Source organism: Narcine bancroftii, chromosome 9, assembly GCF_036971445.1.
Source record: "Narcine bancroftii isolate sNarBan1 chromosome 9, sNarBan1.hap1, whole genome shotgun sequence".
NCBI lineage: Eukaryota > Metazoa > Chordata > Chondrichthyes > Torpediniformes > Narcinidae > Narcine > Narcine bancroftii.
Window position 1 is genome coordinate 85,390,153 of NC_091477.1, and position 13,730 is coordinate 85,403,882.

The 13,730-nt window shown below is 40.5% G+C and overlaps 1 protein-coding gene across 10 annotated transcripts in view; it reads left to right on the top strand.

Annotated features, from left to right (window-relative positions):
* Positions 1 to 13,050, top strand: part of pxylp1 (2-phosphoxylose phosphatase 1) — a 202,075-nt gene extending 189,025 nt beyond the window's left edge. For all 10 annotated transcript variants that reach the window (XM_069896677.1, XM_069896678.1, XM_069896679.1 and 7 more), the window contains 2 exons: positions 10,892 to 11,031; positions 11,952 to 13,050. In XM_069896677.1, the coding sequence (XP_069752778.1) occupies positions 10,892 to 11,031; positions 11,952 to 12,883 (1,072 nt within the window). In that variant the 3' untranslated portion in view covers positions 12,884 to 13,050. The remainder of the gene's footprint in view (positions 1 to 10,891; positions 11,032 to 11,951) is intronic.
* Positions 13,051 to 13,730: the final 680 nt, after the last annotated feature.

Sequence of the window (13,730 nt, forward strand, 5' to 3'; positions counted from 1 at the left end):
GTATTCTGAAAGGATTTTAGTCCCATGGGGACAGATGTGTGATGCAAAATGTTGGTAATGAGAATTTTAAAATTGCAAATCCAATCTTAATGCATCACCAATTTCCTTAACTTCAATCAAATCAATGTGGTGACTTAGCTGTCATTCTGTTATCCATCATTGTGTATTTTCCATTAAATTCTCGATCTTACCTCCACAATATTCTACTCATTTATAATCTCCACAGTACCTAATTGCTTCTTTCTAAGACGTTCCCAGAGAGTATATTGTCTGACATTCTTTCAATTGTAGTATGATCTGTTATGTTTGGTAAGCCTCAATTGTATCAGTATTCTGAACATGCAGACCATGAGAAGATCCTGGTTCCTCCTTGGTCTTAATTGGTCATCTGAGAAAGTTCTTATGCCTGGTTCATGTTTCCTTGGCACAAAAAAAATAATGATCTGAAATTCAGATCAAAATGTATTGAAATGCCAAGAGAGCAATTTCCCTTTGGAGTGGTCAGAGAGGCAGCAATTGCTCAAAAATCCCCCTGCAGGGATCAGATGTTACGGGGTCTTTCTGACAGGTAGGCTGTGTGTTGATAGTTCAAGACAAAAGCATGGTGTTTTACAATCCCCAATCCATGGTTTATTTTAGCGAGGCTGAAGACTGCCCATTAGGCTCTCTTTGTCCGCTTCTCGATATGCTGCTATTTGGTTTTTTTTTTGGTCTATCATGATAATTTATGTGAAGAATTGTCTTTTCTCTTTGTTAAGGGCTGAGATGGGTTTCTGTGAGGACTCGGAGATTCCATTTGAGTCAATAAATCTGGCAGTCAGTTTTGAGTTGGAACTCTGTAGGCTAGTGCTTGCAAGTTCCAAGGAATCAAAGAAGTCGCTTGTAAGGAAAATAAAAGTAGTTGTGACTTTGGGCTTTTCTGCCCTCGCATTATTGTCGCCCTCAGTGCCCAGCTGTTTGTGCCTTTGATTCCAGTGAAACTCAAAGGCCAATTCATTAGTGAGACTGGTCCTGTTCATAGATCGCCATGGCAGCCCCTCTTTAGTCAGGTGTGAGTGATGGCAGACTGTACACGACTGCAACAAATTCAATTAAGGCATCGCTCAATGTTCACGCTGTGGCTGGAATAACTGGATAATGTTTGTAAATAAGTACCTGGGTTATTCTTCTCTTCCCTTGGTTTTGATTTACTAATAACGAATACCACTTTTAAATTCAGCAGGAGTAACAAGCATCCATATAAAAATGCTAACCTTATTTAATATAGTGGTTTCAATTCAATAAATATGCTGCAAGGCCTTTCCATAGGAGTTGGCACCAACCAACACAATCGAATGCTTTGAAGAAACTTACTTTAAAAAGAGTTTTAAATGAGAAAGAGTGGTGAGGGCTTGGCATCTGAAGGAATGGGTCTAAGAGTTGGATTAATCAACAATGGTGGTGCTCAAAATGCAGAATAAGTTGTAGATGTGAAATGTTGGATCTGCATAAAGAGGCAAGCAGTTTTGAAATGATGAAAGGATTTGAAAACCAGATGAGAATTTTAAAATCAAGGCATTGTTTAACTGGAAATTAGTGTAACTAAGTTCAAGGATCTGTACGAACATGAATTAATACAAGTTTGGACATGCAGGTTTATGGAAAGTTGAGTCTTAAATGTATTCCTAGATAATTTACTCAATTATTATCAAGTTATATTTGAGAGTGAACTACATGAGGTAATATTAGTTGTACATTTATGGAAAGGGGGAAGAGGTTTTGAGATGTATTTGGAATTCAAATCCCCAAACCTCTGCCAAACTTGGGTCTTGACAGCTGAGGAAAGGGTTGTGAATGGTGGAGAAATTATATTAAGTCAGGAGGTCAACAATGGAAGACCTCAGAGATCTTGAAGCTATAAAGTTCTTGCAAGGAGTAGGGTGGGTTTTGAGACATTTGGAGGAAAACATTGCAGAAGGATCAAACTGGAACTTAGACCCACACGATGTTCTGGAAAAATTTACTAGGGGTCTAGGAGGTAAAATATTGGAACACAGCAGCTGTGTAAAAAAAAAAATCCATAAAAGGCTCCCTTTCCATTGCTACAAATTTGTTACTGATTCTCTGTTCTGTGGTGTTCTTTCTGACACTTTAAACCTCATTTCATGCTTCAGAGAACAAGCGGGTGATTTCTGCCAGTCTGTCACCTTGCCTCTTTCCGTGGGAGGAAGGAGGAAGACATACAGTTGATCATCTTGATTTTGTGCTGGTGTACTGTCACTTTTCTTCTTTTTTGGTTCTGAAATCAACTACAGTAAAATCCCCAGTATCCGGAATTCAAGCAACTGGCTCAAAAGGGAATAAACAAATGATTCAAACTATACAAGAATAAATAAAACTTTAAATACATGGTTAAAATTGTAAAAGTAAAATTGTTCTCTGAAGCCACATATAACCTCTTGATGAAACTGGATCAACGATTCAGCCATGGTCATGCCCTGCCTGCTGCAGCTATTTGAACAAGGTTTGAATAAGTTGCGGTGCGCAGGATGAAGAACCGACCGATGCCACTGGGCAACTCTCCCCAAAGTGTCTACTTATCCTAGTAAGAGTCTTTATTTTTATTAGTATTAAGGATATTAGTAAGGCCTAATCGGTCACTTTGGGGGGGAGACGTGGTTATGAGAGAAACATCATTAGCACAGCGGTTGGTGCAACGCTGTGACACTGCCGACGAATTCAAATTTTGTAAGTTATGGGAATGACCTGATTAAAGTGAACTTTACATAATCAAGGACAACAATACTGATTTTAAAAAAAATATTTACAATTTGCACTTACTTTTGCATTTTTAAACTGTTTATTCTTAATGCAGGTATATTAGTTAGGCATTGTAAAGTGTGTCTCAGTCAACTGGAAAATTGGCATATCTGACATCCGTGATCCCTGTAGGTACCAAACACTGGGGATTTCACCATACTTCTCTTCTGGTGGGATCTATATTGATTATGTATTTTAACATGATGTTACATTTTATCTGTTGAAACAGATAACAAAGATTTTTACATTAGTTTAAAGAGGTGTGGTTTGATTTATCAGGTTACAGTGGTTGATACATGCAGAGGGCCAAGAGTGAAAGTCTGAATTATCTACCAAGCTTTTATCTTTTAAGGCACTCCACTCCCAAAACACTGGGTCTCTTGTTAGCATACAGCTGTAGTGGGAACAGCCACCCTACAGTTGCATAATTGCTTAGTCTTCTGTGTCTGAGCCCAGTTACAAATCCCAATAGGATTTTTTTTTTTTGCAGTGCAGGACATCCTCCAAAACACTGCCCCACCTTTACCTGTAAGGGTGTTATTTCTGTAAAGCTCATGCCTTTGCTAGGCGGAGATTCTTGTAGAAACATATATTTAGAAAGTTAAAAGATTGCAGCTGCAAAGTGGTTTTGAGAGATAAATGCTATCACCAGTTCCTTTAGTAGTGGTAAATTTGATATCCTCTTAAAAATACATGCTACATTGTATTGTAGATTAATTGGGTGGCACAGACTCGTGGGCCAAAATGGCCTGTTACCGTGCTGTACATCTAAATTTAAATGTGTTATCGTCCTTCGGGTTTCAGCCTGCTGTAATGATCGGGTGGCTCTGCATTGCCCTCTGGTGGCTCTTAGGAAATATACTGGAAAGCAGTTTGCTGGAGTGAAACATTAAAGTCTGCAGATGCGGTGATTGAAGTTTAAAAAAAGTAGTGGAAGAACTCAGCTGGTCTTGCAGCATCCATAGGAGGTAAAGAGCCCACTTCGAGCCCTACCTACCACAAGGAAGGGCTCTGGCCTGAGATGTCAGTAATATTTCTTTCCCTCCTATGGACCGGATGAGTTCTTCCAACATTTTTGTGTTTTGATTAACTGTTTACTGGAGATTGTTCTTGGGCTTTCAGCAAGGATTCTCTGCTCTCTTACTGTAGCTCTAAATAGGACACCAAATAACTTGTTATATCCTTTCTTCAGAGTTTCTATAGAAATTATTAGAGAAGATAGGAAAACTCATGGAAATTCCATTCTTGCGTGCTCTTCTTACATTTACACAAAGTGGCTGCTGGGAATTTCCATGAGAGATTGTCTGTACTAGAACTGTGACCAAAACTGTAGAGGCTGTGCAACAATAACCTTGTTACTTCACTCCGTCCTGACTCACGTGGAGAACAACGCCTCTTACACCAGGCTGCTGTTCATTGACTTCAACTCAATCATTCCCCAGAGGCTGGTGGAGAAGCTGCCCTCTCTGTAACTGGATCCTGGAGTTCCTCACGGAAAGATCACAGTCTGTTCAGGTCAGTAGCAGAACATTGAGCACTGTCATATTGAGCACTGGTGCACGTCAGCCCATTTCTGTTCACCCTACTGGCCCATGCTGCATCTCCAACAGAGTCATCAAGTTTGCAGATGACCCAACAATGAGGAGTTGCACTACAGAGAAGAGGTGGAAAATCTTGTGAAATGGTGTGAAAGTAACAACCTGACCCTCAGTGTGGACAAGGCAAAGGCAACGATTGTGGACTTCATGAGGACCAGCAATGACCACCCTCCAGTACCCATCAATAACTCTGTAGTGGAGAGAACCAAGTTTCTTGGGAGTTCACTTAACTTGTGACCTATCATGAATATACAACATTCCTCACTTGTCAGGAAAGTGCAACAGTTACTGCACTTCCTGAGAAGACTGAAGCAGGCAAGTTTACTGGCAACCATTATGTTAATGTTCTGTAGGAGCTTTATTGAGAGCATTCTGGCCATTTGTATTACAGTGTGGTATAGTTGCTGCAGAGAAATGGATCAGAGTTCAATCCAGAGGACCATAAGAATGGCAGAGAGGATGACTGGAATCTCCTTCCCCTCCTTCGACATGATCTACTGGATCATTGACTGAAGAGTGCGCGCACAATCATTGAGGACCCCTTCCACCCTGCACACAGCATCTTTCAACTGTTCCCATTGGGAAAGAGATACAGGAGGATCAGAGCCAGCACCACCAGGCTGAGGAACTGATCACACTAACCATCAGAGGCTCTCATATTCATGAAACAATATTTATTTATTTGTATAGTGAAATACCTGTTCCATATATGTATTGTTTGTCTGCATGCAAGTTCTTTCTGGTTGTATGTCAGTGTGTTTTGCACCGAGGACTGGAGATCAATGTTTTGTCAGGTTGTACTTGTACAATCGGTTGACAATAAACGACAATGGTCTGCCTCCCTCACTTTTTGTACAAATGCTTCTTTGTCTCTGTTTCTTCAATAAGAAGATACATTTGGTGTCATGCCTTCATAGTCTTAGTGCCTACTGAGCCCACACAATCCCCATCTTGAGCCATCAGTTGAATGTCACCTCAATGCTCTTTCACATTTCCACAACAACCTGTGCATCCTCAAACTTTTCCGCTGTTACAAAGCCAAACAGAATGTATTCATTTGAGCAATTTACAACCCTGTGGTACTAACAGTGAATTTTCCAATTTCAGGTAGTGTTCTCCCACACACTCTCACCTTCCTCCATTTGTACACCATTCTCATCCCCTCCCTATTTGGTTCCAGCTTTAATCTACTAGCCTCAATTCCACCTTTCCTTGAATTGCCATATCCATATTGACAATGGTTTATTTTTACTCACTCCTAATGCAGGGTCTCGATCTGAAATATCAACATACAGCTTTTGCTTCCACAGATAGTGCTTGACCCACTAAGTACTTCCAGCATTCAATTTTTTTGTTTCCCTGCAATACAATGAAAACATAACCTTACAAATTGCATGATTGGCAACCCTAGTGTGTAGAAGTCTGGTATCTCCTCAACGTAGCCCTGGGAGATCGAGTATCAATCTGAAATCTTCCCCCCTCCCCTCACAATATATAAATCTACATGTACATGTAAAGGATCATTGTGTCAATGTGTGCACTCATTAAAAAGGAACAGCTACAACGAGAGACCAGGAAGTAAAAGAAATCATCTAACATCAGCAGGCACACACATGTATTACTTCCCAAAGAAAACTGCTGTGTAAGATATTTATATATTCCTCCTTTGTCTCTTCCTGTTTATCTATTGTAATGTTTCTGACTTTACCAAGAAAACTGATCTGAAGTTCTGCCAGTTCAATCATAGTCTAATCAAATATTTATTTTCACAAACTGAAATAGCAGAATGTATACAAATACTTTAATCCTAAATCCTCATATTAAACTATTTTATTCATCTAAATTTTAAATAAAATGTCAAGTTGCTAATAATATTTCCTAATTTATTTTTAGTAAAACAATCTTTGACCTCATTTCTCAATGCATTTGCTTCCTATTGATCTCATGGTGCTGTCTTATTTCAGTGCTACATGTGTGAAAATTAATCTTTCAATGAGTGGAACCCAAGGTTCCCCTTGCAGGGCTCTGGAATTTCAATTGTGTAATTACCATTGTAATCTAATTTGCATGGATTAGCAGTTTTGACACCATTCTTATTATTCTACTCATTTAGAGAATTACCTAGGGAAATTAGTCCAAAATGAACATTGTTAGACACTCTGTCCATCCAATGTTTAATGGTTGTGCTTGATCTGCAGAAGTTACACTTCGAGCAGCTCCTTCCTCAATGCTAGGAACCAGCCATCAACTTCCCTGGTCCCTAAAACTCAAAATATCCTCTCCACCAATTGTTCTTCCCATCCCTGATTTTGAACAATTCACATTTCCTACCTCCCCATCACATCCCAATTGCAAGTCTAGGGTCATAACTTATTGTTCCTTGCTTTTCATATCTGAAAGGAAAATTGTTAAGCGTGACATCCACATCTCCCACAACATGCTTCAACATCCACATCTCCCTGGAGAGATGCCAACTGGACCACTGCCCAGTTTATCCTGATGACTTGCAGAAGATGCTGATGAAGACTTGAGGTGAAGACTCAACTTCAACCACATTTTCCCCTTTCCCTGGGGCCCACCTCTTGGTGGGGCTGGGGTCAACCTGGCTTGGGCACTGGGAACAAACCTAGATCTGCCTGATTTTGTTACCAACTGCAATTTAAACTACTCCTTTAGAGAGTTGATACAGGTACAATGTAAGGTAAAATTCTGTGTATTATTTTCTCTGTCCCTCTCCCCCATTTACTCTTGTCAGAGAAGAACTCACTGACCTGATCAAGTTGCACCTGTGAAGTGCAGTAGACAGCGGAGGTACACGGCAAGGAGGAGGGTTCAGCTTGCTGCATTAAGGGAGCAAGAATTGCCAGTCCTGTGAGAGAAAGGAGTGAGATGTAACAGCTAATTTATTGGATAAAGAATGCATGTATTTTTTTCAGAATTGCTTAAAGGGTTGTCTTTGGAGTTTATTGTTCAGTTTTCAGGAATGGCAGATCCTGGATGTTACTTTCTTTTCTCCTTTTTGTTGAATATAATTTCCTTACAATGGTGAAAGGAGATGATAGGGCATGTTAAACTGCACCAAGATCTTTATATACTGGGGTTTGTCATGACTCCACCCACAACTTGCCCCCTTACTATTGGGATGGAATGTTGTATCTATACTTGTGACTCACCTCTGAAATCCAAAAATTACTGATGTGGCATGCCAGATGACTATTCATGTATAGAACAAATTGCAGCTTGTCCATTTCCACAGAGGTGTTGATTCATGTCAAAATAAAAACCTCTGAGAATTAACCCTTACAGAATTATACGACAAGGACACAACTTCACGATTGAAGGATACCCATTTAAAACAGATGTGTGTGGGGGGGAATTTCTTTAACCAGAGAATGGTTTGGAACATGCTGCCACAGGCAGCTGTGGAGGCCAAGCCTTTGGGTGTATTTAAGGTAAGAATTGATAGGTATCTGAATAGTCAGGGTATCAAAGATTATGGCGAGAAGGCAGGTGAGTGGGGGAATGGATCAGCTCATGATGCAGCAGCAGAATTGATGAGATGAGTGGCTGACTTCTGCTCTGGTCTTGTGGCTGATCTATGGACCACCCTCAGTCAACAATCTGCACATGCCTTGAGGAAAGGCTCAGGGCCAAAACGTCAGTAATATCTCTTTACCTCCCATGGATGCCCTCCTGACGTCCTCCAGCATTTCTGTGTTTTTCCGGAAATCACAGCATCTGTAAACTTTTGTGTTTTACAACAATCTGCTGTGTCTGTTCACCTCTATCCCTACTCTGCACCCTCTTCCCTGGTTCCAGTCAGGCTTCTGGCGGCCAGCCCACACTTTTACCCCCTCCATACCTCCACCCTTGTCCTACCATATGAAAATACAAGAAATTGCAATCGCTTATGCATTTTTATCATCTCACATTAGCAGCCATGAAAGCATTCCATGCTTGGTGCACATTGATGCTTCGTTTTGTCTTTGATGGAGTTATGGTTGGATTCATTTTTTTTCATCAATGGGAATTGCCTTTGATTTATCTCAAAAATAATTAATACTCTATCTCAACTAATCTATAAATTATCTCACTTGACTGAAACCAATTCCTTCATAAGCAGTTAAAATTCTGTGATCATTAAGATCAACAGGAGTATCACAATATTTGCAAGGGTACTTTCTTAAAGTCAATCTGCAGATAAACTTCCACATTAACACCACTCAATTCAGTCATGTTTATAAAGCAGAAGCAAAACTGTGAAGTCACAGTGACAAATTACAGGTCAGGAAGGCTCATATCACTGGTAGAGAAATTAGTGGAAAGGATACTTAGGGATAAGATTGACGCACATTTGGAAAATCATGGTCAGATTAGCAGAAGTCAACATTGGCTTTGTGAGAGGTGGGTCATGTCCTACCAATTTGTTGCATGCCACTGCTACAGTGCTTAGTAAGAAATGTCATCCTGAGGATGTGATGTTAAACTGAGATTCCATCTTCTGAGTGAGATGATATGAATTGCCTTGGAGTGGGATTTAGAGTTTATTTTTTCTGCTCATGGAATCTTATCTATAAACTGGCAGCTATATTATGTATCAGCAATGAGTGTACATCAGATGAACACTGATTTACTGTTGGTCATTTTGGAAGTATAAAATATGGTGATCTTTTTTTAAGTGAAAATTTATTTTGAAATCCATTTATTTGGTTCTTGATCCTCCAAAATATTCCTTCTGGAATTTAAACTGGAGGTGGGGGATAGCATGCTTGAGGAGGAGATCTTGAAGAAGAACTGCCTTAAATGTAATTGGCTCTAGTTATGTGAGTATGGTAGGGTGAAAATTATTCCATGCTTTAACTGGATTAGGTAGAATGAATTCCTGTACATATCTGTTTGGAAGATGGCTCTACAAATTGGGTGGCTTGCCCTCGACTACTCCTAGCAGGCTTCGATTCGGTGTAGAATTGGTGATCTGTATCGAGCTAGCAGTTTAATGTTTTGTAAAGACAGGCCAGGTGGTGTGCTTCACGTCTGTCTTGCAGAGAACTCCACTTTAATGAATCCAAGAGCTTTGTGAAACTTGCTCCTCTTCCATATGTATTTGTGACAAATCGGGCTGCCCCTGTGGTTGGAGGGCTTGGGAAATCAAAATCTATTTTTATGAACATCGTCCATTTATCGATTTTTCTCCCCTCCACCCTCTCAGCTGTTGCCTTCGTCAGATTCCACTACATTACTCAACAGACAAGTCATTCTGTTCCAAGGGAAGGTCACTTCACGAAGGACCTATTCTTCCAGTACTTTCCTCTAACAGATGAAACCAAAACTGACTGACCTAAAAAGTCAGGGAAGTTCATTTAAAAGTAGCTGTTTGAATCCCATTGCATCTTAAAGTTAATCACTACTTTTCTCAATGGCTTTTTTAGGGTTAATGATGGGAAGGCTTGTTGCAACATTGCACTCTTTCCCAGCCACACAGTTTGTGAGATGGGGGAGCTCACCCAGACAGTGAGGCAGGCAAGAGATATTTTAAGTTAACATGAATATGTTAATAACCTAAGGTACAAATCTCAAGATTGGTAACAGCAAATTGTTGCAAAAAATATGTTGCAAATAATTGCTGCAAACTAGCTGAAATGCAGCACCTAGATGGGCACACAGGAATGAGTTTTTGGGTGAGATCCCAGCAAGCTGCTGGCAAGACTCAGTGCATTCTGGGGGATGGAGAGTCAACAAAAACAGAGGATCTTGGCTTGTGTGCAACTGCTTTGGGAGTTGGCAAGTGCCAAGTATCATTGTATCACAGTAAAACCCTCCAAAATTCAAGCAAATAGCAGCCTCATGCAACCGGCAAAAAAAAAAGGAAAATAAATAAAAGAATAGCTAAGAAATATGCAGATTTAAAATGTTCTCTAAAATAACACTTGAACCTATGGTGAAGGTAGGAATGCTTTGGTCGTGCTTTGTTTGTAGCAGCTGTTTGAATAAAAGTGGTTTAAATAAAATGGCATTGCCTAGTAATGACAAGCTATTTGATGTTGCTCACCGTTAGGTTGTCTCCTTATCCTTGCATCATAAGAATTGCCCTGGTCAGAGGCTTTTATCTGTAAACTTGGGGGAGGGTTGGTTAATTATCTGTCATGTTATTGTTAGTCTTTTAGGCAGCTCCATGGAGGAGGAGGAACTTGCAGATGCAATGATAGTTAAATGTTTTCAAAGAATGTGACTGAAAATAAAGTAAAATGCTTTAAGGCTTATGTATTCATGCAAGTAAAATTTGTTCAGTACAAGTATAATAATTTTGCCTTTTAAACTGTATTCTTAATGCAGGCTTATTAGTTGGACATTGTAAGAGTAAGTTTTATGCAACCAGAAAATACACTTATCCCCATAAGTGCTGGATACCAGGGGTTTTACTGTATTTAAGGACTAAACTATTCATTAAATTTATACCCATGACTATTAAGGTTTTTTTTCCTTTTTGTTACAAGGGAACCTTCTCACCAGCTGCTGGAAAAGTTCATAAAAACTAGGAATGACGCTGCCAAAGGTCAACTGGACAGCCCCTTGAACAACATTGCACTCTTTCCCAGCCACACAGTTTGTGAGATGGGGGAGCTCACCCAGACAGGTGAGGCAGGCAAGAGATATTTTAAGTTAACATGAAGATGTTAAGAACCTAATGTACAAATCTCAATGTGAGGGTTGTACTTGCTTTTCATGCAGTATGTTTTAAGTAGAAAAACACCTGCCCTATGACTTGTATATTCGTGTAGAGAGTTTGATGCCATGGTATGAGATATACCATTATCAGCATGTTAAATGCATTATTTTCAGTATCAACTTTCAAAATACTCTTTGTACTCTATGATCCATTAAAACACCATAGCATTGGTTACCTAAAGCCGCCTATTCTACCACAATGTGGCTGTCGGGTGGCCCCCTGAAAGTGGAGAACCCAGCCAGGTTGAGCACTTACCTAACCCTCCTCCTGAAGGTGTATTTTCCGGCTCGAAGAATCCCCCGTTGCGCCCAAAAGCAGCAGTGGGACCACAGCCATAGTCCACAGGAGCTGGCACTCACTCGGACATGGCTCTCCTTCAGCCGGCACAGAAAGGCATCTTCTAGGTGGTCACCTGAACGTCCCAGCTGCATCTGCCAGCGCATTATCTGCATCTGAGTACCTGAAAGCGGCTATAGATAGCCGTATTCAGGCTGATGAATATTCCGTTACCTGATGAGCGATTAGGTACACTCATATATTCAGTTAGGACAATAGAACCATAGGACACTACAGCACACAAAGAGGCCCTTTGGCCCATATAGTCTGGGCCAAATTATTATTCTCCCTGTTCCCGTCGGCCTGCACCCAAATCATAGCACTCCATAACTCTCCCATCCATGTAACTATTCAAATCTGATCTTGCACAGAGTATCATTTTTGGTGCTCTAAGAATAGAAGAAAGTGTTAAAAAATAGAAAGATAGTCTGACAGCTGTTTTCAACCTATTGTTAAAAATGGTTGTCTTCAACATGACTGTTTGGTTGCAGGTGTGGTCCAGCATCTCCTGAATGGAGATCATCTGCACGACACGTACATTAGAAAACACAAGCTGCTGCCGGACAACTGGACCATGAAGCAACTTTACGTGGAATCCACTGGAAAGAGCCGGACGCTGGAAAGTGGACTGGCTCTAATGTACAGTCTGCTGCCGAAATTTGACTGGGGAAAAATACACATCCGGTACCAGTGGAGCACTATTTTCTGCTCCAACAGCTGTGATTGCCCCATGCGAAATCACTACCTGGACGAAGAGCAGCGGCGTCAGTACAGCTTGAGAATTAAGAATAACCTGTTGGAGGAGGCCTACAATGATATGGCAAATATTGTAGGCGTTCCTACCAGGCAGTTAAGAGCAGCGAACCCCATTGATTCCCTGCTGTGCCATTTTTGCCACAATATCTCATTCCCTTGCACTGAGCATGGTTGCATTAACTTGGATCATTTAAGAGCCATGAAAGCACATCAACTGGAGGATGAGCGAGACAGGCAGGAAAAGAAACTGTACTATAAATATGCACTGCTTGCAACCCATCCAATTTTGAGTCAGACAGTAACTCGCATGCAACAGATCATCCAAGGGAAAAAGGATGCGATATTTGCTCTCTACTCTGCTCACGACGTCACAGTAGCACCTCTGCTCAGTGCTCTGGGCATACCTAATGCTGGCTTCCCTCGATACGGTGCCCGGTTAATTTTTGAAATTTGGCAATACGTAAAGGACAAAAAGAAGTATTTTGTGCGTATTCTTTATAATGGTGACGATGTAACGTCCCAAACCTCATTCTGCTCTCGACCCAAACCACATTCCAGACTACACCTCTGTCCTTTCGAAAATTTTCTAACTTTTGTAACAAAGGATGTTTTTGCTGTTTTTAACAGCACTAATTATTATGATGCATGCCACAGAAGGGTGTTTTGAACATGATAACTGGTGGACATTCAGTGTTATGCTATGTGATGTGCTTTGATTTTTACAAATCTGAACTTGTGGCAATGTTTTCATGATGAAATTCATTTTACTGCAGCAGAGCTATTTTATTTCTAGTGACAATAAAAGATCACATGGATTGGTTTGCCATGACATGACATGCTGCTGAGTCCTAGGAAGTTTATTACTAATTTGCATAAATTACTAACGTGCATAGTTCTGCATTTTCAATTTGAACCATTGCATTGTATGAAGTACATACCAACCGAGATTGCTGAAAAAGGGAAAGAGACAACTCACAAATGATGTCACTTGATTGGCACCTTATCTATCATTATCCTAAATACTTCACTGGAAAAAGACTGTATAGTCATTCGCACAGGATTTCCCAAACTCACAACCTCTACCACCATATTGGCCAGGGCAATAGATGCATTGGTTGTTCTTGTAAGAAACACACCACCTCATTCATCACCATTACTGATCCCAAATTCTGGAACTCTACATTGAACATTTTGGGAGTATGTTCAGCAATGTGGCTGTAGCCAACTTGAGAAGGTGCTCACCTGCATCATTTCAAGGGTAATTAGGGACTCCTAAATCTTGGCAATGCATGCAGCTGAAAAGAATAATAGTATTACAAAAGTCACAAAGCAACTGCCCTGGTCACCCTGACTACTTCTCCAAGATCACTTTCTACAATAAACACTCCCTCATCCCCCAATCAATAGGACAGAGGGGTAAAAGGGAAGAAAGATGAAGTGACTCAAATTCCCTAGTCTTCAGAGAACTCATCTCCCCACCTCCCAATGCATACTCTGTGATCTCCATGTTGGAA